Source organism: Mustela erminea, chromosome 12, assembly GCF_009829155.1.
Source record: "Mustela erminea isolate mMusErm1 chromosome 12, mMusErm1.Pri, whole genome shotgun sequence".
NCBI classification, from domain to species: Eukaryota; Metazoa; Chordata; class Mammalia; order Carnivora; family Mustelidae; genus Mustela; species Mustela erminea.
Genome location: NC_045625.1, coordinates 12,520,352 through 12,544,218, shown reverse-complemented (window position 1 = coordinate 12,544,218; position 23,867 = coordinate 12,520,352). Strand labels below are relative to the sequence as shown.

General features: G+C 44.7%; 1 protein-coding gene across 3 annotated transcripts in view; it reads right to left on the bottom strand.

Moving 5' to 3' along the window:
- The window catches only part of TTLL11 (tubulin tyrosine ligase like 11), a 225,520-nt gene that overhangs the window by 172,543 nt on the left and 29,110 nt on the right, over positions 1–23,867 (bottom strand). For 2 of the 3 annotated variants that reach the window (XM_032306850.1, XM_032306851.1), the window contains exon 2: positions 5,377–5,473. The exons of the other annotated variant lie outside the window; for it this stretch is intronic. In XM_032306850.1, coding sequence (XP_032162741.1) covers positions 5,377–5,473 — 97 coding nt within the window. The remainder of the gene's footprint in view (positions 1–5,376; positions 5,474–23,867) is intronic. 3 annotated transcript variants of the gene reach the window in all.

Below are 23,867 nucleotides of genomic sequence, written 5' to 3'. Positions count from 1 at the left end.
CCATGTCCAGGGGCGCCTGGGTGGCTCAGTCAGAGTTAAGTGTCTGACTCTTGATTTCGGCTCAGGTCGTGAGATCCAGCCCTGCATCGGGTTCCACACTGGGCGTGGTGCCCACTTGTGATTCTCTCTCTCCCTCTGCCCCTCCCTCTCCCTCTCTAAAAGAAAGAAAAGGAAAGGAAAGGAAATGAGAGAGGAGAGGAGAAAAGAAACAAGAAAAGGGGAAAAAAAATCAATGTTCAGGAAATGGAACACATAATCATTTGAAAGCTGAATGGCTCCTTCTGTACTGTGGATCCTAAGTCCTCCAGCAGGTGACAGTTCTGCTCCCAAGTGTGCTTTTGTGCCAGTCTCCAGGTAGTTCTCTGCTGAAAACAGCCAACTCCGGAGACTCCCTGAAATCCAACAGCTACTTTTCCCAGACCGTTCTGACCCACAGGCTCTGGCCAACTCACCCCCATCCTCTGCCTAAATGCCTGTCTCCAGGAGGCCCCAGTGTAGACCTCTGTCGATCCAATTACCACCAAAACCTTTGTTCTACCACCATATCTAGGCTGTGTTCCCACCCGACCACTCCCTCCACCCCACATGGAAGCTGCTGCCATCCTGGCTTCTGGTGGTGGCTCAGAGACAGAAGTGGGGGTGTCATCGGCTCTCAGGAAGAAGCTGGCGAGAGTAGCTAGGTTTCTAGCTGACCCAGAGCACATGTCCCCGGAGCAAATATGTGAAAAGAGAGGTCACTGGCAGGCTCTGCCGCCTTCTCCCTGCTACTGCAGCACCTGACCCCTTCCCATGACCCTGGCCCTAGGCTTTGGGACACACTCTGACCTGGGCCGCAAGCTCTAGGTCTAACCATCAGCTCCCCTGGAGATTGGGAACAAGGCAGTCTTTGACCTTGACTTTGTACTCCAGTTAGATAAGGAGGATTTCAACTGTCTTTCTGAGGCTTTCTGATTGCTTCGCCCTGGAATTTGGTGACCTGTCTTTTGCTCCTGGTGCCTGAGTAGCTGCCTCCGCAATGGCTTTGCTTTGTTCCCGCCTGTGTTCCTCCCTGTTCACCCAAGCTACCCAGCATGGATAGGGTCTTCCTACTTAGGACCTGAGCCTGGTGCCTGCCCTCCCGCTGCCTACTTACAGGTTCTTTTGAGGCTCACCGCCTACCTGGGGTTCTCAACGGGTCTGTTCCCAGATGTCCCTATGGTGGCAGGTCCCCTCTCAACTGGGAAAATGCCCTAACTCAGCTTGGAGCTTCCCACACCAGGAACTTGCCTCCCACCGCTCCTGGGCCTGGGTTCTTCTCTCTGCTACCCCGGAGTCTCCAAGCCTGGTGGGTCTCCAGCCCTGTGAAGCTAGGCGAGAGGGTAACAGTCTGATCCTGGGACTTACCACACAGACCGGTTTAAGCCAATTTAAAACAAAAACAAAAACAAAACAAAATCTGAGCTATGTCGAGAGTCCTATTCAATCCAAACACCAGTGAAAACAATGACTTTTGGCAAAAGAACATTCCAACCACCCAATGACAAGTAACTACTTCCGGATCCATCCTCTTCTCTTGGTCCCAGTGCCGCTGAGGAGTTCATCTTTTGCCTGGATCCTGCAACATCCTCTGAACTCTCGGTCTCCTGCCTCTGCCCTTCCACCACCTCCAATGCATCCCTCTGGCGGGCCTTTCAAAAATGCAAGCTGGCCCATGTCGCTCTCTGGCCTAACAATGTCTCAGTGGCTCCCACGACCTTCAGACTGTAAGGATGCTATCCATAGGTCCCTGCTTATCTCGCTTCCATGGCCCCTCTCACACCTGACCCTTTGTCACCATCACAGGCCACCTGCCCTTCGCCGAATGAGCAGTAAACACCCTAAGTCTTTGTGCCAACTCTGCTCCTACATTTTGGAGGGAGGTCAGGCCCGTCCAGCCCTGGAGGCTCAGTTCATATGTTCTCCTGGGTCTCTCACCCTGTTTGTCCCCCAGGCAGATCTGGGTTGGGTCATGTGTTCTCATTCCAAGCCCCTAGGGCACCCCAGATTTCCTCTGTCTGGCACTTAATTTGTATCTGACTTCTCTCCCTACATGCCTCTCTCCTTGTCTTTGTACCCTCCACGCAGCACAGCGAGTGCTTGACCGCACGCCAGCTGTCCGGGACCTTCCTGGCAGGGGCCCTCTCCCTCTCTGCCAGAACGTCCCCTCCCCGCCCCTGCCGTGGGCCGCCACACATCTCAGACCCTGAAAGTCAGCAAAAAACTGTGGCTTGGGGGCTGAGAATTGACAGTTTGGGACTTCTCTAAAGCAAAGACGTATCCAAATCAGATTATTTTTATAGAAAGTCTTAATTCATCATGTTAAGACATAATAACCCATCTTGGAGGATCTCGTCATAGAAAAGTGGCTAAAATCTAATGTGCTGACACAAACAAAATAACTCGCTTCCATATGCATCTCCAGAAGTTTTCAGTTTCTTCAGCATGGGTTGCATTTAGAGCTGTCTGCCACATTCAGGCAAACTTACTAGCATAAGAGACACACTGCTAGGATAAGGGGATACAGGAGAGACAGAAGATAAGCCTGGACCCAAACTAGAGCCAAAAGACAGGCCCTTCTGGAATCATGTCATAGCGAAGAATTGCTGTCTTCCATAGGGAGAGGATGGAGCCACATTGCCTCTCTGCCTAGAGGTTCGAGAGCCTGCTTTGTCATTAGAACTAATTAATTGCTGTTGGTAAAGTGGAAAATTATATGTTCCAGTCACTGGTATGTGGGATGCAGGCTAGAGCGAACTTGCTTCTTTGGCATGAATATTCTTCTATCATTTTTGATGATGAAACTAGTCCTTTAATGAAACTAGTCCTTTGAGGGTGTTTTTCTCTAATTTGTGTTCCAAAAGGAGAGCCATAGCTATGACTTCTTTTTACTCACAGTCATGAGATGAGGCACAAGCAAAGAGGGGAAAACATAAATGAAGCCTCATTCGAGGATTCATGTCTAAGGAACACTGTCCTCATTGAAAGAACTGTTCTCTTTCAAATTACCTTCTCCCAGGACCCCAGTAAGTCCTTTGAGGGGCATCAAAAAATCACCTTTTATGAGCAGCAAGACAGAAAAGAATAGTTATCCCATTGAACTGTGTGTGCAAGAACCCGGGCTACCAGAATCCTTCTTGCTCTCCAACAGAACCCTCCCTCTTCTCTAACTGTGGGTTAATTTTCTAGCTCTGGTCCCCCCAGAAACCAATAAAGGTAGAAAAGTTAGCCATGTTACCAGATGACAAAGCATATGGTGGAAATGATCCCTGATGGGCAAATTGCATAAATACCTGGTAGGAAGCCGTAGCCCCAGGCTTGCCTGATGTAAGGATGCTCGTAACTCAGCAGGACCCTGCTGGGGGCCCTGGAAGCTATGCTTTGGAGAAGCGTTGTGAGATAAAGCTCTTGAGGGGTGTCTAAGCCAAGACAGACCCACGTCCACCAATGTAGGTCTTGTCTCCCTACACTTCCGAGCTTTTGCTTGAGGGGGGAGTCTAGCCTCTGGCACCCATGCAAAGACATCGCTGGAGAGAAATGCCTGACCTGACTGGCTGGCAGGCCATGTTTCCTGCCCTATGACCTTAGAAGTGAATCTGAGCCAAGTGAGGCCCATGAAAGTCTGAACACTTAATTGAACCCCCCTGCCCCCAGTGGACATGGCGTAACTCGCCAGCGTATCATGTACGGCTACTGGGTTTTCTTTTTTTCTTTCTTTCTTTTTTTTTTTTTTTTTAAAGATTTTATTTATTTGACAGACAGAGATCACAAGCAGGCAGAGAGGCAGGCAGAGAGGAGGAAGCAGGCTCCCTGCTGAGCAGAGAGCCCGATGTGGGGCTCGATCCCAGGATCCTGAGATCATGACCTGAGCTGAAGGCAGAGGCTTAACCCACTGAGCCACCCAGGCGCCCCGGCTACTGGGTTTTCTGAGACATGGTTTCTTAAGGACATGGCATGGAATGCCAAAGAAAGAGAGTAAATTCTTTTTTAGTTAAACTCTATGCATACCATGGGGCTCAAACTCCTGACCCTGAGATCAAGAGTCACATGTTCTCCCAGTTGAGCCCAAAGCCCCCTAGAAAAAGGGTAAACGGAATTTCATTTTAAAAATAAGCATAAATGATATCACACTAGGAGAAAACACTTGTATTTAGGCAACTACACTCTGACTGCAACCGTATAAAAGCGATACAAAAATATGGTTAAGTTTAGGGAGGAAATACAGAAATATTCACATTGTTGTTTGTTAAATGAGGGACCGAATTCAGGGTGACGCCCTTTTTAAAAAACTTATTCACTATCTGGGGCGCCTGGGTGGCTCAGTGGGTTAAAACCTCTGCCTTCAGCTCAGATCATGATCCTAGGGTCCAGGGATCAAGCCCCACATCAGGCTCTCTGCTCAGCGGGGAGCCTGCTTCCTCCTCTCTCTCTCTGCCTGCTTCTCTGCCTACTTCTGATCTCTGTGAAATAAATAAATAAAATCTTTTTAAAAAATTAAAAATTTATTTACTATCATATTATAATATGGTTTGTGCATATTATGTTAACATTTCTGAATATAAGAGAAAGACCCTCTGGCTGCCTTTGCCACCCCCACTGGGCCAAATGTTCCTTCCCCCGGGGACACACCCACTCACCTTACCCAACCTCCTCACGGAGCCTTTAAAAATAATGAATAGCAATTCATAGCAGAAGAGGGTGGCAGAGATTCAGAATAAAGTGGAAAGGTATATGGGGAGGCTGGGGACGGAGGGAGGAGGAGTTGTAAAGTGTTGGCTCTGACACCTTCACGGAACGAGTCCCCCTACAGGAAAGCCTCACTGGGATAAGGTCCCGAGGTCTAAGATAGGCACTGTCTCAGCCTGCCGTTCCCAACACGGAGACTGGTGTATCTGGTTTTTAAAATGGTACCTCCAGGGATGATATGTAAAGAAAGCAGAAGCTGCTAACCTCATTTTTGTGGCATATTCCTAGAATTTTAGTACTTCTGTTCCTGGCAAATAATTTATGTGAAGTGGTCTTTTTTTTTTTTTCGTTTTGAGAACATAGTCTCCTCATTATACCTTCATAGTATAACTCAGAAGGGTGAAGATCATGTTCTTCCACTGGTGAAATTAGTCCAGGAAAGCCTATCTTTTTATTTTTGAACCTCCAGTCCTTAATCGGTTGGTGGGTCCAAACCTGATGACCTCTGCGTTACTTAGCTTCCCTCCCAAGGTCAGGGCGCCACAGTGGTAAAGGCAGCAAGTCCCAATGAAGAGTCCTTGAGTCTGAGCTCAAAATGCCACCTTGTTTTTGTAAAAGAGAGTGCCCTCACACAGCCTAGAAACATTTTATGATGCCAACAATAACAGCAGATACCTGGAAACTTGTTCACTTGGCCGGAGAATATGTCATTGTCGTGAAATGAAACTCCATGCCAGTAGATGTCACAAGGCAAGCGTCGGCCAAATGGGAACTAGAAGACAGAGGGGAAAAAACTGTGACGATTAACAAGAACTAGAGGAGCAACTATCATCCTGGCTGGCTGTTACATACACATTCCCCGTGACCTGGTGCATATCACATGACGTAATGCTCATAATAAGCACGTGAAGTAGATGAAAGCCTTTCTCATTTTATAGGTGAAGAAACCATCTCAGGCAGGTTAAAGAACTTGCTCAAGGTCACGATCAGGGAGGGGTGGCATTCTGACTCTGTGTAGCAGGCACCATACTCATGGCTTCACACCTAACCTTTCATTTTAATCCTCCTAACTACCCTAGAAAAAATTGTTCCCATTTTACTGGGGAGAAAATTGGGGATGAAAAAGGTATCTAATATGCCCAAAGTAACACAGAGCTGGTAAGGAGAGGAACTGGGATTTGAACCCAGGTCTATCTGAACCCCGAGCCATACTTCTCTTTCTCTAAAAACTGCAACTCCCAAATCAGTCCCCGCAAAAATGAGCTCACGCTCTCTCGCTCACGCTCTCTCATTCTCTCTTCCCTGCCCCCCCCAAACACACACGTTCCATGAAGGGAGGCTGCATCCCCAGTGTTTCCTGGCATTCAAGAAAAGCTTTTTGGATAAATAAATGAACGAACTGGGAATGGTAATCTGACTCAAGGTGACATACCAGATTCTCTCTTCGAGGAATTTGGAAATCTGAGATGCCAGGCAGCCTCTGCTGCCCCTTGATCTGGAAGTGATAAAAAGCCAGAGCCAGGCAGATGTGCTTGGCTGTGAGCACAGAGAAACGAACGCAGCCCAGCTGATGAGAGAGACGGAAGGAGGAGGTGCAGAGAGGAAAGTGGCGGTGAGACCATGCGGCCCTGGTGACAGACTGAGTGACTTTAGTTCCTAGGGCTTCTAGATCCTAGGTCCAGACCCTCCTGAGCCTCAAGGCCCCTCGTGTCCTTGGATCCTGTAAGACAGCCTTATATTCTTAGAATATAGCCCCTCTTTGCACACACTATAGGGTTTCCTTATTAGCAGCCAGAAAAATCCCTCTGTGAGACAGAAAGCCCTGCTCTATCCACTATATCCTGCTGCCTCTCAAAGTTATCAGCAAGTTCTATATTTACAGAATTCCTTTTCTTAAATCTATAAGTCAGAGGACCCTTGTTAAAGGAAAAAAAGTGAGGATGTGTCAGTTCATATTTGGAACTTGCTTGTTAGAAGTCCAGATGAAGAGAGATGCCAACACACTGAATGCAATCACTTGACTTTCCCATCCTAAGACTACAGCTAATCAGGATTTTTGTCTGCTCCAAGTTGAGAGAGCTTAAGTTCCAATGGAAAAGCATAGCATTACTAATGAAATGGTGGTGACTTGATGCTTTCCAACTATTCTAAATTAAAACGAAGGCAAAGAGACTAAGCCCTTTAAATCATTCACATTATTTCAAAGCTGTGCCAAAGTAAGGCATATGTTACACACTCTATTAGCATGAACAACTTTCATCTATAATTTATAGCATTTCACTTGTTTTCTTTGCATCCAATGGACTGAAGTTATTAATTCAGTAGTCATAAATACAAAGAGATACAGCATATGTTACTTTCTTCCAGCTGCTAAGTGCTAACAGAGGGAAGGGGAAAATAACTTCACCAGGGAAGTTTCTCTAAAAAGCACACTATCCAAGCAAAGTTTACTAAGATTTAAGTGACCGTGCTGCCTGTAATGTGGGACCAACACCTGCTCCATGTCCGCAGATAACCAATGGCTCCTTATCACCTTTACAGTTACCCTTCAACCCTTGCCAACCTCATGAGTCCCAAATTCACACTTCATTCAGCAGTGCCTTCAGCTCTCTCGGTTTTGAGAAACTGTGGGTTTTAAAAATCCATTCATTCAATAATTGCTATGTGCCAGACACTGTGCTAGATGCTGAGAACACAGTGAAACACAATTTTAAATAGGTCCCAGGACTTCAAAATCCCTCCTTTTTTTTAAGATTTTTTAAAAAACTGCTTAAACATCATACTCAATGGTGAAAAAGATTGAAAGCTTTTCCTTGAAGATCAAGAATGAGATAAGGATGCCCACTTTCACCACTTTTATTCAACAGAGTATTGTAAGAGCAAAGGCAAGAAAATGAAAGGAAGTATCCAAATTGGAAAGGAAGAAGTAAAATTATGTTTGCAGATGACATGATCTTATATGTAGAAAACCATAAAGGTTACACACACATATACACATACAGTTAGAAATAATAAATGACTTCAGAAAAATTATAGGATAAAAAATCAATACACAAAAATCAGCTTTTCTATATACTAACCATGAATGATCCAAAAAGGAAATTAAGAAAACAGTTACATTTATAATAACATCAAAAAGAATAAAATACTTAGGAATTAGCTTAAACAAGGAGATAAAAGACTAAATGCCAAAAACTATAAAATGTTGCTGAAAGAGATTAAAGAAGACATGCATAAGTAGAAAGATATCCCATGTTCATGGATTAGAAGACTTTATATTGTTAGGATGTCAATACTACACAAAGCAATGTACAGAGTCAATGAAATCCCTATCAAAATCCAAATGACTTTTTTTTCTTACAGAAATATAAAAATCTATCATAAAATTCATGTGGAATCTCAAGGGACCCCAAATAACCAAAATAATCTTGAGAAGGAAGAAAATGTTGGAGTTATCATGCTTCCTGATGCCAACTTACAATAAAGCTAAGATATCAAAACAGTGCATAAAACAACAATGAGATACAATGAGATACCACTATACAACTACTAGAATGGCCAAAATCCAGAACACTAACAACACAAAATCTGGCAAAGGTGTGGAGGAACAAGAACTCTCACTCATTGCTGATGGAAATGCAAAATGGTACACCTCCTTTGGAAGACAGTTCTTAAAAAGTAAACATACTTTTACTATATGATCCAGTAATTGTGTTCCTTGGTATTTACCCAAATGGGTTGAAAACTTATGCCCAGAAAAAAAATCTATACGTGAATATTTATAGCAGTTTTATTAATAATTGCCAAAACTTGGAAGCAACCAAGATGTCTCTCAGTAGGTAAATGGATAAACTGTGGTGTACCCAGATAATGGAATATTATTCGGTGCTTAAAAAAATGAGCAATTTGGGGCGCCTGGGTGGCTCAGTGGGTTAAGCCGCTGCCTTCGGCTCAGGTCATGATCTCAGGGTCCTGGGATCGAGTCCCACATGGGGCTCTCTGCTTGGCAGGGAGCCTGCTTCCTCCTCTCTCTCTGCCTGCCTCTCCAACTACTTGTGATTTCTCTCTGTCAAATAAATAAATAAAATCTTTAAAAAAAAATGAGCAATTTAAGCCAAGAAAAGACATGGAGGAATCTTAAATGTGTATTTCTAAATGAATGAAGCCATTTGCAAAGGCTACATACTGTGTGATTCCAAGTATATGACATTCTGGAAAAGGCAAATCTACAGAACCAGTTAAAAGATCAGTGGTTAGCATGGATTAGGAGTAAGGGGAGGGATGAATAGGGGAAGCACAGAGGACTTTCAGGGTAGTGACACCACTCTATATAATACCGCAACAGTGGATACATATCATTTATTCATCTGTCCAAGCCCACAGAAGGTACACTACCAAGAATAAGTTTTAATATAAATCATGGACTTTGAGTGATAATGATGTGTCAGTATATGTTCATCAACTGCAACAAATGTACCATTTTGGCAGGCGATTCTGATAGCTGGAGAGGCTATGCATATGTAGGGTCAGTGACCATATGTGAAATCTCTGTTCCTTCTGCTCAATTTTGTAGTGAACCAAAAATAGTTCTAATAAAAAAAATAAATTAATAAAAACCAGGATGTTACTGGCATAAATACAGACAGACTAATGGGATAGGATACAGAACCCAGAATTAAACCCTGACATATACAGTCAAATTGTTTTTGACAAGAATGACAAGACTATTTGATGGGGAAAGGAAATTCTGTTCAACAATTGCTGCCAGGAAAACTGGATATCCACATGCAAAAAGAATGAAGTTGGACCCTTACTTTTCACCATATACAAATATTAACTCAAAATAAGTAAAAGACCCAATCATAAGGGCTAAACCTATAAAGCTCTTAGTAGAAAATACAGGGAATAAACTTTATGATATTTAATTTGGCAATGATTTCTTGATATGACAAAGTACAGAGAAACAAAAGAAAAAATAAATAAATTGAACTTCATTGAAATTAAAACTTCTTTGCATTGAAGGACACTTGTCAACAGAATGAAAGGGAAGTCCATGGAATAGGAGAAAATATTTGAAAATCATGAATCTGATAAGGGATTAATATTCAGAATATATTTTAAAACTTTCACAACTCAAGAACAACAAAAACAATTTAAAAATGGGCAAAGAAAGGACTTGAATAGACATTTCTCCAAAGAAGACATACAGATGGCTAATAAGCACATGAAAAGATGCTCAACAACACTAATCACTAGGAAAATGCAAATCAAAACCACAATGAGATACAACTTCACACTCATTAGGATGGCTAGCTTAAAAAATAATAAAAAGGAAATAAGTGTTGATGAGGATGTAGAGAAATTGGAACCCTCAGGCACTGGGAATGTAAAAAGCTGCTGTGGAAAATAAAATTGTCACATGATCCAGTAATTCTACCTCTGAGTATTTACCCAAAAGAACTGAAATCGGGGACTCAAACAGATACTGATACCCAAATGTTAAGCATTATTCACAACAGCCAAAGGTGGAAACAGTCCAAGTGTCCATTAACTGTCCATCAACAGTCAAAATGTGGTATATCCATACACTGTAAGATTACTCAGCCTGGAACAACATAGATGAGACACTGAAGACATTATGCCAAGTGAAATAAATCAGACACGGAATGTTGTGTGGTTCCACTACTGCGAGGTAGTTAGAGTAGTCAAATTCATAGAGATGCAAAGTAGAACAGTGGTTTCCAGGGGCTGGGAAGGTGTTGTTTAGTGGGTACTGAATTTCAGTTTGGGGAGATGGAAAATGTCTGGAGATGGATGATACTGATAGTGGCACAACAAGGTGAATGTATTTAAGGCTACTAAATTGTACACTTACAAGCAGTTAAGATGATAACTTTTGTTATGTATATTTCACCACAATAAAACAACAGTAAGAAACTGTCTGCTTACCCCTGGGGGGTAAGGGGCCATTCCTGGCTCTACTCTGAACTCTCTATAGCCTGGAATGCTACGTGGCTTTTCATGGGGCAGCTGAAAATAGACAATGTTTCTCAGACTCCCCCACTCCCCATCTTTCTAAGGTCAGCACCATCTTCCCAGTTATCTAGATTCTAAATTCTAAAAGGAGTCACCTTTCCTTTTCTCTTCTTCAAACTCTTTTGGAAAAAGGACTAGTTTTGGGGTCAAAAGACCTGAGAGTTCTAGACTTGTTCCATCACTTACTATGAGGTCTTAAGCAACCAAAATTTTTGTGTCCTCCGTTGACTGAGATGAGAAAACATGTCAAGGTGCAACAGGAACCAAACAAGATAATAGAAATGAAAATGCTTTGTACATTCCACAATACAAATCTGAGTTGATCGTTGATTTATTTACTCATTAAGTGTTAAGAACCTAGTGTGTGGGGCAGTGTCTCAGGTGGCAAGGACACAGGGGAACATGTCTGCTTCCATGGAGCATACAGTCCATGGGGGAGAAAGAGTTGACTCAAATAATCACTTCCAACGTATCCCCACAAACTATGGTAAGGGCTGTGAAATGAGGTCCAGAGAGAGCCCAGCACATCTGGGAAGTCAGAGAAGTCTGCTCCGAGTAGGGGGACCACATGTTCATTAGCCCAGGACAGCTCCCCTTTACACCTGGTGTCCTGGTGTTAATATTAATACAGGGTTGTTGTTGTTGTTGTTGTTGTTGTTGTTTTCCACTTTCAAATGTATCCCAGTTTGAACAGCAAACTGAGTGGTCACCCTGCTCCTGAGTAAAGGCTATTTGAGCTGAGATTGGAAAGAAGAACAGGCAGATGAGGAAGGAAGAGTATTCTAAGCAGAGAACAAATATGTAAAAGCCCAGAGGTGAGACTGACCATGACGCACTGGAAAGCGAAGGCAGGTCAAGATGGCTGGGGTACAGAGGACCAGAGGAAAGTAGTGTGACATGTGGCTGAAGACCTAGACAGAGGCCGATGGTGTAGGGCTGCCCCCAGCTGGATAGCAGAAACAGAAGGTCATGTGGAGAGCAGACGAAGACGGACCAGAGAGACAGAGAGCATGACCCATAAAAGGCCAGCGGGGAGAGTGTTTCAAGACAGAGAGAACAGTGAACGGCGTGAACGTGGCTGACAGGTCAAGTAGGCTGGAAACTAACAACCGCGCGCTGGCTCTGACGACATGGAGAGCTTCAGGACCATGTCAGCCCACAGGGATCACCTTTCTGGTCCCTTCAGCGCCTGCTATGCTTATCGCAACACACTGTTGTGTACTTCATGTGCAACCCGTATCTCCCTCAGAACGCCAAGGATTTCTAGGACCTGGAACAATTTGACATACTTGTCTCGGGTCTCTGAGAATGACTAACCAGGTGTCCAATTCGTCCTAGGCCCATAGGAAAATTAGAACCATAATCCTGAGAATTACCCATAACTCCCTTCCCTCCCCAATACCTAACTGGTCAGCAAGTCTTCCGTTTTACCTCCTAATTTATTTTTACATTTCTTCTCTCTACTTTAATGCCCAGTGCCGTTGTCAAACTTTGAGGCTTCCTCTCTCGCCTGGATGAGACGTTTGTTAGTCACACATGAACGACAGTAACTAGCACACCCTCCCCCCACATACTACCATCTTTACCACAAAAAAAGATTCTCCCTCAGCGTATACACCTGTGTGGACCCAAAATCCTTTTCCTTCTTACCTAGAAGGACTAAAACAAACTTGCCAGGCTCCTGCAAGAACTGAAACCATTAAATGTCCTTTGAGCATATTTGTGCTTAAGGAATTGATGTCCGGGTCCCCCTTCTAATAAATAGCCCAAAGAGCGAGTTCAAACCCCCTGAGGGATTTTACAAAATGAAATTTCACAGTGAATGCTGATGAAAGCACAATTCACATTTCTGTACTTTGTGAATGATTTTCTTCATAAAGCTTCTTCATGAAAGAAAATCTTTCAAGTGATTGGGCATAAAAGTGGCAAATAAGCTTTGATATGGGCAAGTGTATGTGTAATGTATCTACAGGGGGAAATGACCCAAATTACTGCTTTAAAATGAGAGGCCCAAATCGCTGTGGGGAGATCCAAGGAAGAGGTAGAAGCCAGAGCAGCTCACTTGGGCTCGGAAGAGCACCGCTCCAGCCTCAACCTGCCACACCCCACCCAGAGACTTTGACACGCTGCTGACCTTGCCCCGCTCTAGCTCACCTACGATGGAGTTAAACAACAGCTGTAAAACCCATCCGCCTCCCTGGGCTGTCATGCGGACTGAGGTAGTGCCTGAGAAAGCACTTTGTAAAAAGCAAATTGCTGTTATGTAGGATAGCCTATTATTTTTAATGCCCAAGGAAATCACCTCAACGAGTAACTTCAATTAAAAAAGATGCCAACCAAACATCAAGCACCATTAGGACAGCTCTTGAATAAGAACACCGCAGTGTACTTGCACTTGGGAAACCCTAGCTGACGCCCCCGGGCAGAGCTAATGGATTTCTCTCCAGTGCCCCCTCTGTATTCAGTCGATGCCTATAGTACAGGCACTGCCTTGCAGGGTATTAATGTGTACATGCCTGTCTCTCCATCAGACAGAAGGCTTTAGGGTAGACATACTTGATTCTCTCCACCATCTCGCAGGCCTACCATATGTGGAGGGCAGCCTCTAAAATAGTCTCCAATTATCCCTGCCTCCTGGAACTCGGGCCCTTGTGTAGTCTTCTCCCACAACTGGCACAGGCTTGGTCCATGGAACCAGAAGCTACAGCAGAAGAAGGGATGGAATGTCGAGACTGTGGCTTCTGTCTTGGGTGCACTGTGTGCGTGGGGGGGGGGGGCACACGCATGTCTGGCTGGCTGGCTGGCTGGCTTCCATCTCTCTCTTTCTCATCATCATCACTCACTATGGAGAGTGCCTAGGGAGAGGGAAGAAATCAAAGCCTCCTGCTGAAAGCCGTGGGAATGAACTTGGAAGTGGGTCCTACCGCCCCGATCGAGTCTTCAGAGGCTGCGGCCCCATGAGAGACCCTGAGCCAAAACCACAGCTAAGCCACTTCCAGACTCCTCATCCTCAGTAAGTGTGTGAGTAATAAATGTGTGATGTTTTCACTGCCAAGCTTTGGAGAAATCTATTACACAGTAGTAGATAATGAATACGCTATTTTGGGTTTATAACAGTGCCTTAGAGAATGAAAGCATTCTAAGAATGAAGGAATTTAAGATTAATATATCCTTAAAAGAAATGCAATAACTATTATTTATTCAGTACTTAATTGCGTCCCAGATATCTTACATATATGCCTCCATTTTGCACATGAAAAAAAAATACAATTCTGTTGCTGGTAAGTGGCAAACCCAGAATTTGAAGTCATGTTGATCTATCTCCAAAGACTGTGCTCTTTTGGCTCCACTAAGCTGAATGGATGGGTAGATGGATTAATCTGTGGGGGGAAAAATGAGCACGTATATCTATGCAAAAAAAGAGCTGTGGTTAACACTTCAAGGAAGAGCATAGACCAGAGAAAGCCCAGAGAAGACCAGTTAAGACAAGAAAAGAATTGAGCAGTTGCCCTTCAAGGATGGACTGAAAACATAGCACACTTTTCTTTAATCAGGAAAGCAAGCAGACAAAGAAAATACTGGTGGAGATCCATCAAATGCTGAAGGGTGTGACCAGATAGAAAATGACTCCATCTGCCAAATCTGAGCATATCAAAAGAAGAGGAGTCCCCTCTTTGAAGCCTGAGAGAGGCAGGCTAGCTCACTCCTCTCTTGCTCACATCTCAGCTAATGGCATCACTATCTTCCCAGACAGGTGAGAAGCACCAACCACCCAACTGAGGGGCCACAGGGAGATTCTGGGGTTCCACCTACCTGTGGAAAGTGGGCTAACAAGAAAAGGCCTCCCCATGCAGGGGAGGGACTGGCCAGCTTCCTGACCACAGCATCTCTGGATGGGGTGGGTGGGGTGGGGAGGAGTCCATACATAGGGCAACCCCAAGCCTATTTCTTCAGCAGGAACAATAATGACAATGTGATTTGGGTTATCAGATGAATTAATAATGCATCTAAGGCACCTAGCCCTGTGCCTGGCACATGATGCGAAATATACAGTTGGTGTTCAAAAAATGCAGCTTTCTTTCTTCTCTCCATATTTTCCCAACACCCTTCACCCCATACTTACTGACTGGTAAAATATTACCCAAAGGAGATGGTGGAGGGGGTGTTTTCTAGGGCCAATCCAAGGTTAAAGGTGCACAGGGTATATCCAAGCTATTTGAACCCATATAGGTCTTCCTGTTTATGCACCTAACCTCTGGGGAAAGCCTATACTCACGCCAAATCTCGACCTGACTTCCAGAACCCGGGTTCAAATCTCAACCCTGCCAGCTTCTAAGGCTTTTGGTTTTAACATCTGAGAAAGAGGACTAGCAAAGCCTCCATCACAGAGGGTATAGGGAAGATTAAAAACAACTATGTAAGTGAAAAAATGTTTGTGACTAGTCTGGCACATAGAAGGAGTTAAGTTAGTCCTTGTAAGGACCTATTTAACCAGAGGCTTCCATTAAACTGTCCCTGTTCCCCTTAAACTGTCCCTGTTCCCCTTCCCCCAGGGGACTGACTTAAAAACAAGTCCCCGAAACCATCCCCAGGTAACAAATCCCAAATACAAGGTGGGCCAGGCCAGGTGGAGACATCCGATCAGTGGGGGGTTGCATACTGTCTCCCTAGCTACCAAGGAGTAAGGGCCCTACCCTTTGGGAGCCTTTTGGGCACCAATTCTAACCAAGGTGTGATAGGCTAGGTCAAATGTCTACTATAGGGTAAATTGTAATTCAATCGGTCACCTAGCATCACTGTGCAGCTTTCTCTGTGTGTTACAATCTCATTGGCCACTTGTGCGTGGCCAGGCCCAACCACACGGCCTTTGGCCTTAAAAGCTAGTCTGTGAAACAGAGAAAGGCCGCCCTCTCTGTAACATGTGCAGCCCCGGCCAGTCAGTCTGATTCTTGATGCCTGGCGTGAAATAAAGCTTTGCTTGACCTTCACTTTGTATCAGTCTCACTCCTTTAATCACAGACCCATTTTTGGGGGGCATAACAGTCCTATTACAGTGACAGTGAGCATCCTGGATTGTTCTTCACCTAATTGAGTCCCATGGTGAGAGAGGCAGAGAGGAAAAGTCCCCAGACATCTCCCCCTGTAGAGAAAGCAGAGGTTGGCCCTCAACAAATCCACTTCTTCTCAAACAGTAGTGAATCAAGCATGGCTCCAGGGATTCCAGAGCCAGCCTGGGGTCAAGGCAGATGCATTATCTGTGTGATGGTCCAGCAGGAACAACTGTTTCTGCTCCATGGGAGGAAAGTTGAACTGAGGAGAGGCTATTTGAGCTGGGTGTGAAATAGGTGTTTGCCAGGCAGAGATAAGGAGAAAAAAAAATCAGGTGGAGGGCAGAGTGCATGCAAGGCAGGGATTCTGGAGAGCACAAGAAGTTCCACGTACCTACAGCCCAAGGTGAGTAGGGGAGATAAAGCTGGATGGGTCTCATTGACCCAGACAGGTCATGAAGGGCTCACGGGGCAAGTGGACAGAACTTGATTCTGCAGGTAGAGGAGAGCCAAGGGAAGTGCTCCAGCAGGGCTACGCCAGATCTGACTGGACTGGAGAATGGAAGGGAGGTAGAACAGAACTAAGGGCAGCCAGATGCATGAGGAATCTGGCCAAGGCTAGGAGAGTGGGGACAGGGTGGAGCGGTGATGGGGCAAGGAGAGAAAGAGTGCGCTGCAAGTCGGGGTGAGGGAAGGCACAGAGGTGTAAGAGCACATCACCAGTTTCGTGCGTAAGAACAGCTTTGACAGCCAGTGCACTTTCAAGAAGCCCCTTCTTTCATGCCCATGGGCTGACAGTCCTCTCTCACCTCCTCCAGATTCCTAGTTGTTGGAGACTCTGAACGGAGAGGATCCCACAGGGATAACTAGCACTCTGAGGAGCCTTCCAATTTAATAAAGTTGCCGTCTGGCTCCAATGGGTTTCCCAGGAAGACAATAATTACTCATCCACTAATAGAGCCAATAAATATAGCAAAAGGATAAGTAATTAACAACCTTTGCTGGAAAGTAGCAATTCTTGTGATCGATGAAGTTTCCTTTTCCTGTTCACTTCTTGGTTATTGCAAATATGATACTCTGGGTAAGCGTGCCATTTGTCGTTCACTGAGTTAATCACCAAAGTACATTGTAATTTTTTATTAAATCCATTCATTATAATTGACTCATATGAATTAGAGCTGGAAGAGCTGCAGTGAGGCCTCCATCCACCTTGCTTCTGCTTCTGATCACAAGACTTCTAATGAGACCAGAATTGTTACCAAACAATTGAACTATAGAAAAAAGGCCCATGTTAGCAGGAGGAGAGGAGAACCTTGCCCCTCTCATAATTTCAATGCCCCATAGCAATCTCCTCCAGTTATTTATTCTGGTATCTAATTTCCCACTTGAAAAGAATCTTTATTGGTAGTAATTATACCAGCCAAGAGAAAAAGAAAAACTTCACAAACTTCTAAAGTGATTTACCTCTTGGCTTGCAGTTTTAATTAAAATTTCAGTTTATTTGGCAAATCACTCTGAAAAGATCAGATACCAAGTTAGCACTATGTTCTTTTTCCACTTTCCAGTTCACAAGGGTGACACAAACAACAAAATACCCACATTAAGTGACTCTTAATCCATTCCACTATAACTCAGCCTATGAAAAAGGGTTGCAGTATCAATTATATATTATAAATTAACTCTAGTATGTTCTGCAAAATTATTGATGTGGTTTGGGGCAGGCTGCTCCAAAATGCACCACTCTGGTATATTATTTTGAATTAAAGTTACATTAGAAACACACAATGCAAGAGGGATGCTCTGACCATCCTTTGTCTCCCTGAGAACAGAAAATAAATCTCCCATGTGAAAGGTGCCCTCTCTATACCCAGAGGAAAGGAGAAATTCTTATTACCAGCAAGAGAGAATTTGGAACCTCATAGACTATGTAAACAAATCTTGTTACTTCCTCTCTAACTTACTACCTCAAGCTCAAACTTCTTTGTCTTGTCAGTTCCTCACAAATTTATTGTTTCCTTGTTAAAAAAGTATAAAAGATAGCTGTTGGGTTGCTTCTTTGGGTCTCATTCTTCTGGGCCCCGGTGAATGGGGGAAAGTTTGTTTTAAAGTTTAAAACAAACTTTAAGTGTGTTTATTAACTGAAACGGAAGCATTCCAGTAGCACTTTCCATTCCAGTAGCACTTTCTTCCCAACCAGGATTATCAAATGACTTTTGCCCAAGTCATGCCCAACACCTCTTCCAGCAGCTCATCCCCAGTTAACCAGATACCTAGGCTCTTTCAGGACTGTCCACAGTGGCAACTGCACCAGGAAGCTGGTCAAATGCACCGTGGTTTAGCTGAAACATCAATGCATTCACTCAACACACAAGCACATTTTGCCTTTGAGACAGGCGGTATGCTCAGAGAATGCTGAGAGGTTCCACGTATGGGTCGAAGTGTCCGTGGTGGGAGACAAAAGCTGGAGAGGTAAAAACAGGAGGAGGATGAATGAAAGAGTCCTTACCTCCAAAGAGCTCACAGCACAGCAGCTGAGTTAGACACACAGACAGAGCACTGGATGCCTGTAGCCACCATCCTATCAAGCATCTACTATATACCTGCCCCCGAGCTGAGCTCTTTACCCACACGGTGACATTTAATCTCTACATAGCTTCCAAATGGCCATTATACTCCCATTGCGCAGAAGACGCAACCAAGGCTCAGAGGGGTAGGTGACATTTGAGCTGACTTTTGAAGGATAGAGAGGTTGCAAGGCTACAGAGGAAAGAGGTCACTGGGAGGAAGCAAAAGCCCATACAAAGGCCAAGCAAGACCCTGGAGACCCAGTCCTCCTCTGCCTATGGTTATTAACTGTCTGAGCTGCCTTGGGCATTATTAGATCTCTTTGGGGCCTGTTTCCCCATTTGCCACATGCAGGATACCTCTTATTCTGCAAGTCTAGGAGGGCCTGTTCGTCTTTTCCAACAACTGGTTGATTTGTTTTGACCCCAAAGCACCCAATGCTATCTTAATTATGACACTAAGGGACAAAGAAGTGGTTTCCCAGAGCACTTATTAGATAAAGGACAGACTCTTCCACCCTGAATTCATTTGCTTCTCTGACCCATGAAGCCACCTGTAACCTCCCAGAGACATCTCACTGCCATCTCACTTGTAAAGTCGCAAGTACGCAGCGCATAATATAGATTCAATAAATCATAGTCACAATTTTATTATTATAGAATCTATATTATGTGCTGCGTACTTGTGACTTTACATGAGCTGCTTCAATTTGCCCTCACAACAAACAACACTACCAAGTAGATAGAGATATTGCCATTCCACTTCACAGATGAAGAAACTGAGACTCAGAGCAATTAGATAACTTAGTCTTTAGTAGTGTGTCTAGTAAGTGGTGGAGCAAGGAACAGAATCCAGCCCCATTAAGTCCTCAGTTCCCAGAGAACTAAGTCTAGGGGAAATGAATAAGGTTCCTTTAACAACTATAGAATTCCAGTGACGCACACCGTACCAAGGTTGATGTGTGTTGGACCGGAGAGGGGCGGCCTGAGAGGAAGGGAGCTGCCCCCACCTGGGAGCTCTCCGGGGTGCTGAACTGCATCTGCCCAAGTACTCTGACTCAGAGCACCGACATCTGTCTCTTCTAACCCTCACCTTCTGATTTCAATGCCCATTAGGGCTGCTAACAGAACAGAATGAATGGAAATGGAGTATATCTGGGAGAGAAACAGTTGACTTTTAGAAGTACTGAGCTGGAGAGGACAACAGGACATTTTACTGGAACTATCCCACAAGGCATTAGAAATACAAGAATGAGAGAAAAGTCAAAGCAAGAGGTAAAAATATGGGAGTCATAGAGGAGAGAACTAAAGAAAGTGTGAGTGTATTTTTGGAAAGCTTACTGAGAAAGGGAAGCAAAGGGCCAGGGTCAGAGGCCCGTTAGCAGTCCTAGACAGTGGGTACCAGGAACAAATAACTGAACTCTCCAACCCCAATACTGCACTGTGTTCAGAGAACACAGAATTTAGTCCGTGGTAGCTTTGAACCTGTGAAAAAATAACCATAACCACTCCTCAACCTCCCCCCCAAAAGAAAAAGAAATTATAGTCCTCAAGGGAAAAATAGAAATTAGCTTGCCATAGGTGACATGATTCAAGTTACTCAAGGTCATACTCACTCTTACTTCAAGTAAAATGGCTCCTTATAAATTGGAGAAAGACCCTGAGCCTCTCTTTGGCCTTTCAAACCATGGAGCCTAAAGGCTTCCATGTTGGGATATTTATAAACACATCTCTCGCCCTGCTGGTAACAGAGGTATTAGAAAGTCACAATAATTATCTGGTTCCATCCCCACCTCTACCTTCCTACACACCTTACATAGGAACAGTTACACTCTTGTACCAAGTTTGTCTTTTATGCAGGTAAACATGACATGGATCAACTCAGTTAAGCACCAGGGATTCAGAGAAAAATGTGCAGTTCCTGTCTTTAGGATGTGAACTTGTAAATAAATCACTCATGCAACATGGCAAACGCTCTAGCAGATGAGAGCCAAAGAGCTATGGAAGCACAGAGAAGGGTGTGGGTTCATCTTCCGGGAGAAGAGATGTGGTTCACTAGAAATTTGAAAGATTAGCTGGAATTTGCCATGCCCAGAAGGCATGAAGTTCTGTCTAGGCTGGAGGAGGCCCATGTGCAAAGGCAAGGATATACAAGGCAGCATGATTAGAAGTCTCTTCGGAGCAGGAAAAGCATCTCAGCCATTTCTGTATTCCAGGTGCCTCCGCCCAGTGTCTGGGAGGGAGTGGCAAGTCACAGATGCTGGAGGAATGAGTGGCCTGTGGTTCAGTGCAGAGGAACAACGCATGACAATGGGGTCTTGGAACAGAAGGGGAACTGAGTGGAAGGAGAATCTCTTAAGCTTCAAAACAAATCCTGATGTGAAACCACTTAGCCATACAGCAGACATGTGCCGGCGATGGCCCTCGTCTCTCCAGTCCAGGCTCTGATAACAACTCTGCAGGTGAACAAGGCAGCTGTGGGAAAGGAAATATACCCCCTTAATGTGGACCAGTTTGAGAGTGGTGGTCTAGTTCTCAGCTAGAACCCACCTGCCAGGCTTTTGAAAGGAATTACCAGTAAAAACAATCCAAATGGAATGGGAGCGGAGAAGAGAGTGTACAGGCCTCCTTATCAAATTGTTGGGGGTCTCCTTTGGTTTCTGATGTTGAACTATACTGTCAAGTTCCAAATTCTTCTCATTATTCACAGCTCAGCACAGCCAACAGCTGTAGCAAAAGCCACTGCTTCACTAGCTCCTTGAGATGAGGGGCTGTTACTCCTCTACTAAGTATTTAAGCAACATCTTTTAATTTATATCATGGCTCAGAACGAACTGATTGACGGCCTAGCTCAGTTGCCAATGGCAGCTGGTATTTCCCTGATAACCAGATAATGAGGCAAATAGCATGAAGTGTGTGTCACCCTGATCCACTGGCATGGTTTATTAAGACAAAGCCAGCCCACGCACAGCTTTCAGTCGGCTTCCACTGAGTCCAGGTTCTGAAGAACTCTGGGATGAGTTTAAACACCTCTGTATTTTTGTGGTGTTATAAAACTGGTGCTTCCTGGGGTGCCTGGATGGCGCAGTGGTTTAAGCCTTTGTCTTCGGCTCAGGTCATGATCTCAGGGTCCTGGGATCGAGCCCCACATTGTGCTCTCCGCTCAGCGGAAGTCTGCTCCCCCCCCCGCCCCCGCCTGCCTCTCTGCCTACTTTTGATTTCTGTCAAGTAAATAAATGAAATCTTAAAAAAAAAATCTGGTGCTTCCTGAAGAAACTGGGCCAGTAAAGTTAGCTTTGGGGGTATAATCTGCATTCTTTTATTATAACTAATGATTAGTAGAAAGACTATAGGATTAAGAAGCAGGGGACCAAGATTCTAGTCCAAATTAATGAACTCATCCACTCAACAAGCATTCATGAGTGCCTAGCATGTGCTAGCTATGGGCTAAATGCTGAGATAGAACAATCTGCTGAGTGCTTACTCTGCGCCTGGCACAGCTGTAAGCTCTTCACATGTATAAAATCACTCAGTGCTGCTAACAGCCCTAGGCGGCAGCAATACGATCATCTCCATCTTACAGAAGAGGAAATGGACACACAGAGAAGTAAAGTAACTTGCCTCAGTTGTCTGCTTGTTTTAGAGAGAGAGCCATGTACCCATGCACATGAAAACAGGGCTGTGGGGTGTAGAGGAAGGTCAGAGGGAGAGAGAGAATCTAAAGCAGGCTCCACGCTCAGCACGGAGCTGACGCAGGGCTCAATATCACGGCCTGAGCCAAAAGCAAAGTCAGGCACGTAACCGACTGAGCCACCCAGGCACCCCAGTTGCCTCCTTTTTTAACTTCGTAAGTGGCAGAGCTAGGGCACAGACCCACCCAGTCTGACTCCAGAGATCAGATGAAGCTCCAGCCTACAGAAGCTCAGTTTCTTGAAGGGGCATACAGCTGTGGCCACTTAATGGCTCTATCACCCAAGGAAAAGCTTTTAATCTCTGTATTCATTTTCCATTGCTGCACCAAAATACACACACACACACACACACACACACACAAACCCAGTGGCTTCAGACAACAGCCACCTATGGGCTCACAGTTCTTTAGGTCAGAAGTCCACCATGGTATGCTGGTGCTCTGCTCAGATCATCACAAGGCTGAAACGCAGGTGTCGCTAGGGTTGCAACTCCTGTTTGGGCTCAGGATCATCTTCCGTTCACTGTATGGAAGAATTCCTCTCCTTGCGGCTGTAGGGCTGAGGTCCTTATTTTCCTTAGAGCTGCCAGTGGGGGACCATACTCAGCAACTCAAGACTGCCTCAGTCTCTTGCCATAGTGAGCCCCAAGGGGAGTTCACAAGACTGGATGTTGGCTTTCTTCCAGACTAGCTAAAGCATGTCTGTCTCACTTCTTCTGCAACTCAGCCAAAGAAAAATGCTCTGAAACTGCTCACCTGATTTGGTGAGACCCACCCAGGGGAATCTTTCTTTTGCCATAACAAAATCACAGGAGTGACAGCTTATCAAATCCACAGGTCCCACCCTCACTCAAAAGGAAAGGATTACATATGGGTGAAGGCCCCACGGGGTCATCTTAGAATTCTGCTTGCCACACTTTCTGAGTTTTCCCATTCCTGGTCTGAGGCTAGATTAGACGACGATGGTAATACCACACATATAGTGATTTAAAGTTTAATAAAGACCTTTCCATGTATATTATCTCACGGGAAACTTACAATCCAGAGAGTCAGGTGCTCTGGGAGCGAAGGTTAGCCTCACTGGCAGGAAAAAGAATCTAAGGGTTAGTGAATTTAATAAACTTTGGCTTGCCACACTGCGAGAGCAAAGACTTGAACTCAAGTCTTCTGATTCCAACACCTGAGCTCCCTCCTGCAGTCATTGCTGCCACACTGACTGAGAGGACCAGACACATTGTGGTGCCAGGGCCACAAATGAAGGGAAAAGAACACAGACTCTGGAGTATTCAAATCCAAGTTTGCCCCTTATTAGTGATAGAGTCTTGGGCAAGTCACTTCCCTTGTCTGGGCATCATCATCTTTAAAATGGGTGGAGTCGGATCGCATGGTCTCCAAGGGCTCTTCTAGCCTCAAATCAGGGGAAAACGGCTTCATTTGCACTATGGAAGATTTTTAGCTCCATGTTTCCACTCTCTTGGCTGAAGGAGAACCCCATAACCCTTTTGTAGGTATACCTGTGGTTTGGGGGAAGGTTTACATTTTATTAGATTCCTAAGGCTGCCATAACCAGTTATCATAAATCGGATGTCTTAAAACAACAGAAACATATTATCTCACAGTCCTGGTGGTCAGAAATTTGAAATTAAGACACTGACAGGGCTGGTTCCTCCTGAGAGATCTGAAAGGGAATCCATTCCATGCCCCTCTCTTGCTTCTGGTGGGTGCTGGCAATCCCAGGCACCCCTTGGTTTTGAGATGCATCACTCCAATGTCAACCACTTCTGCCTCTGTCGTCACATGGCCTTCACCTCTATGTACCTCAAAGTC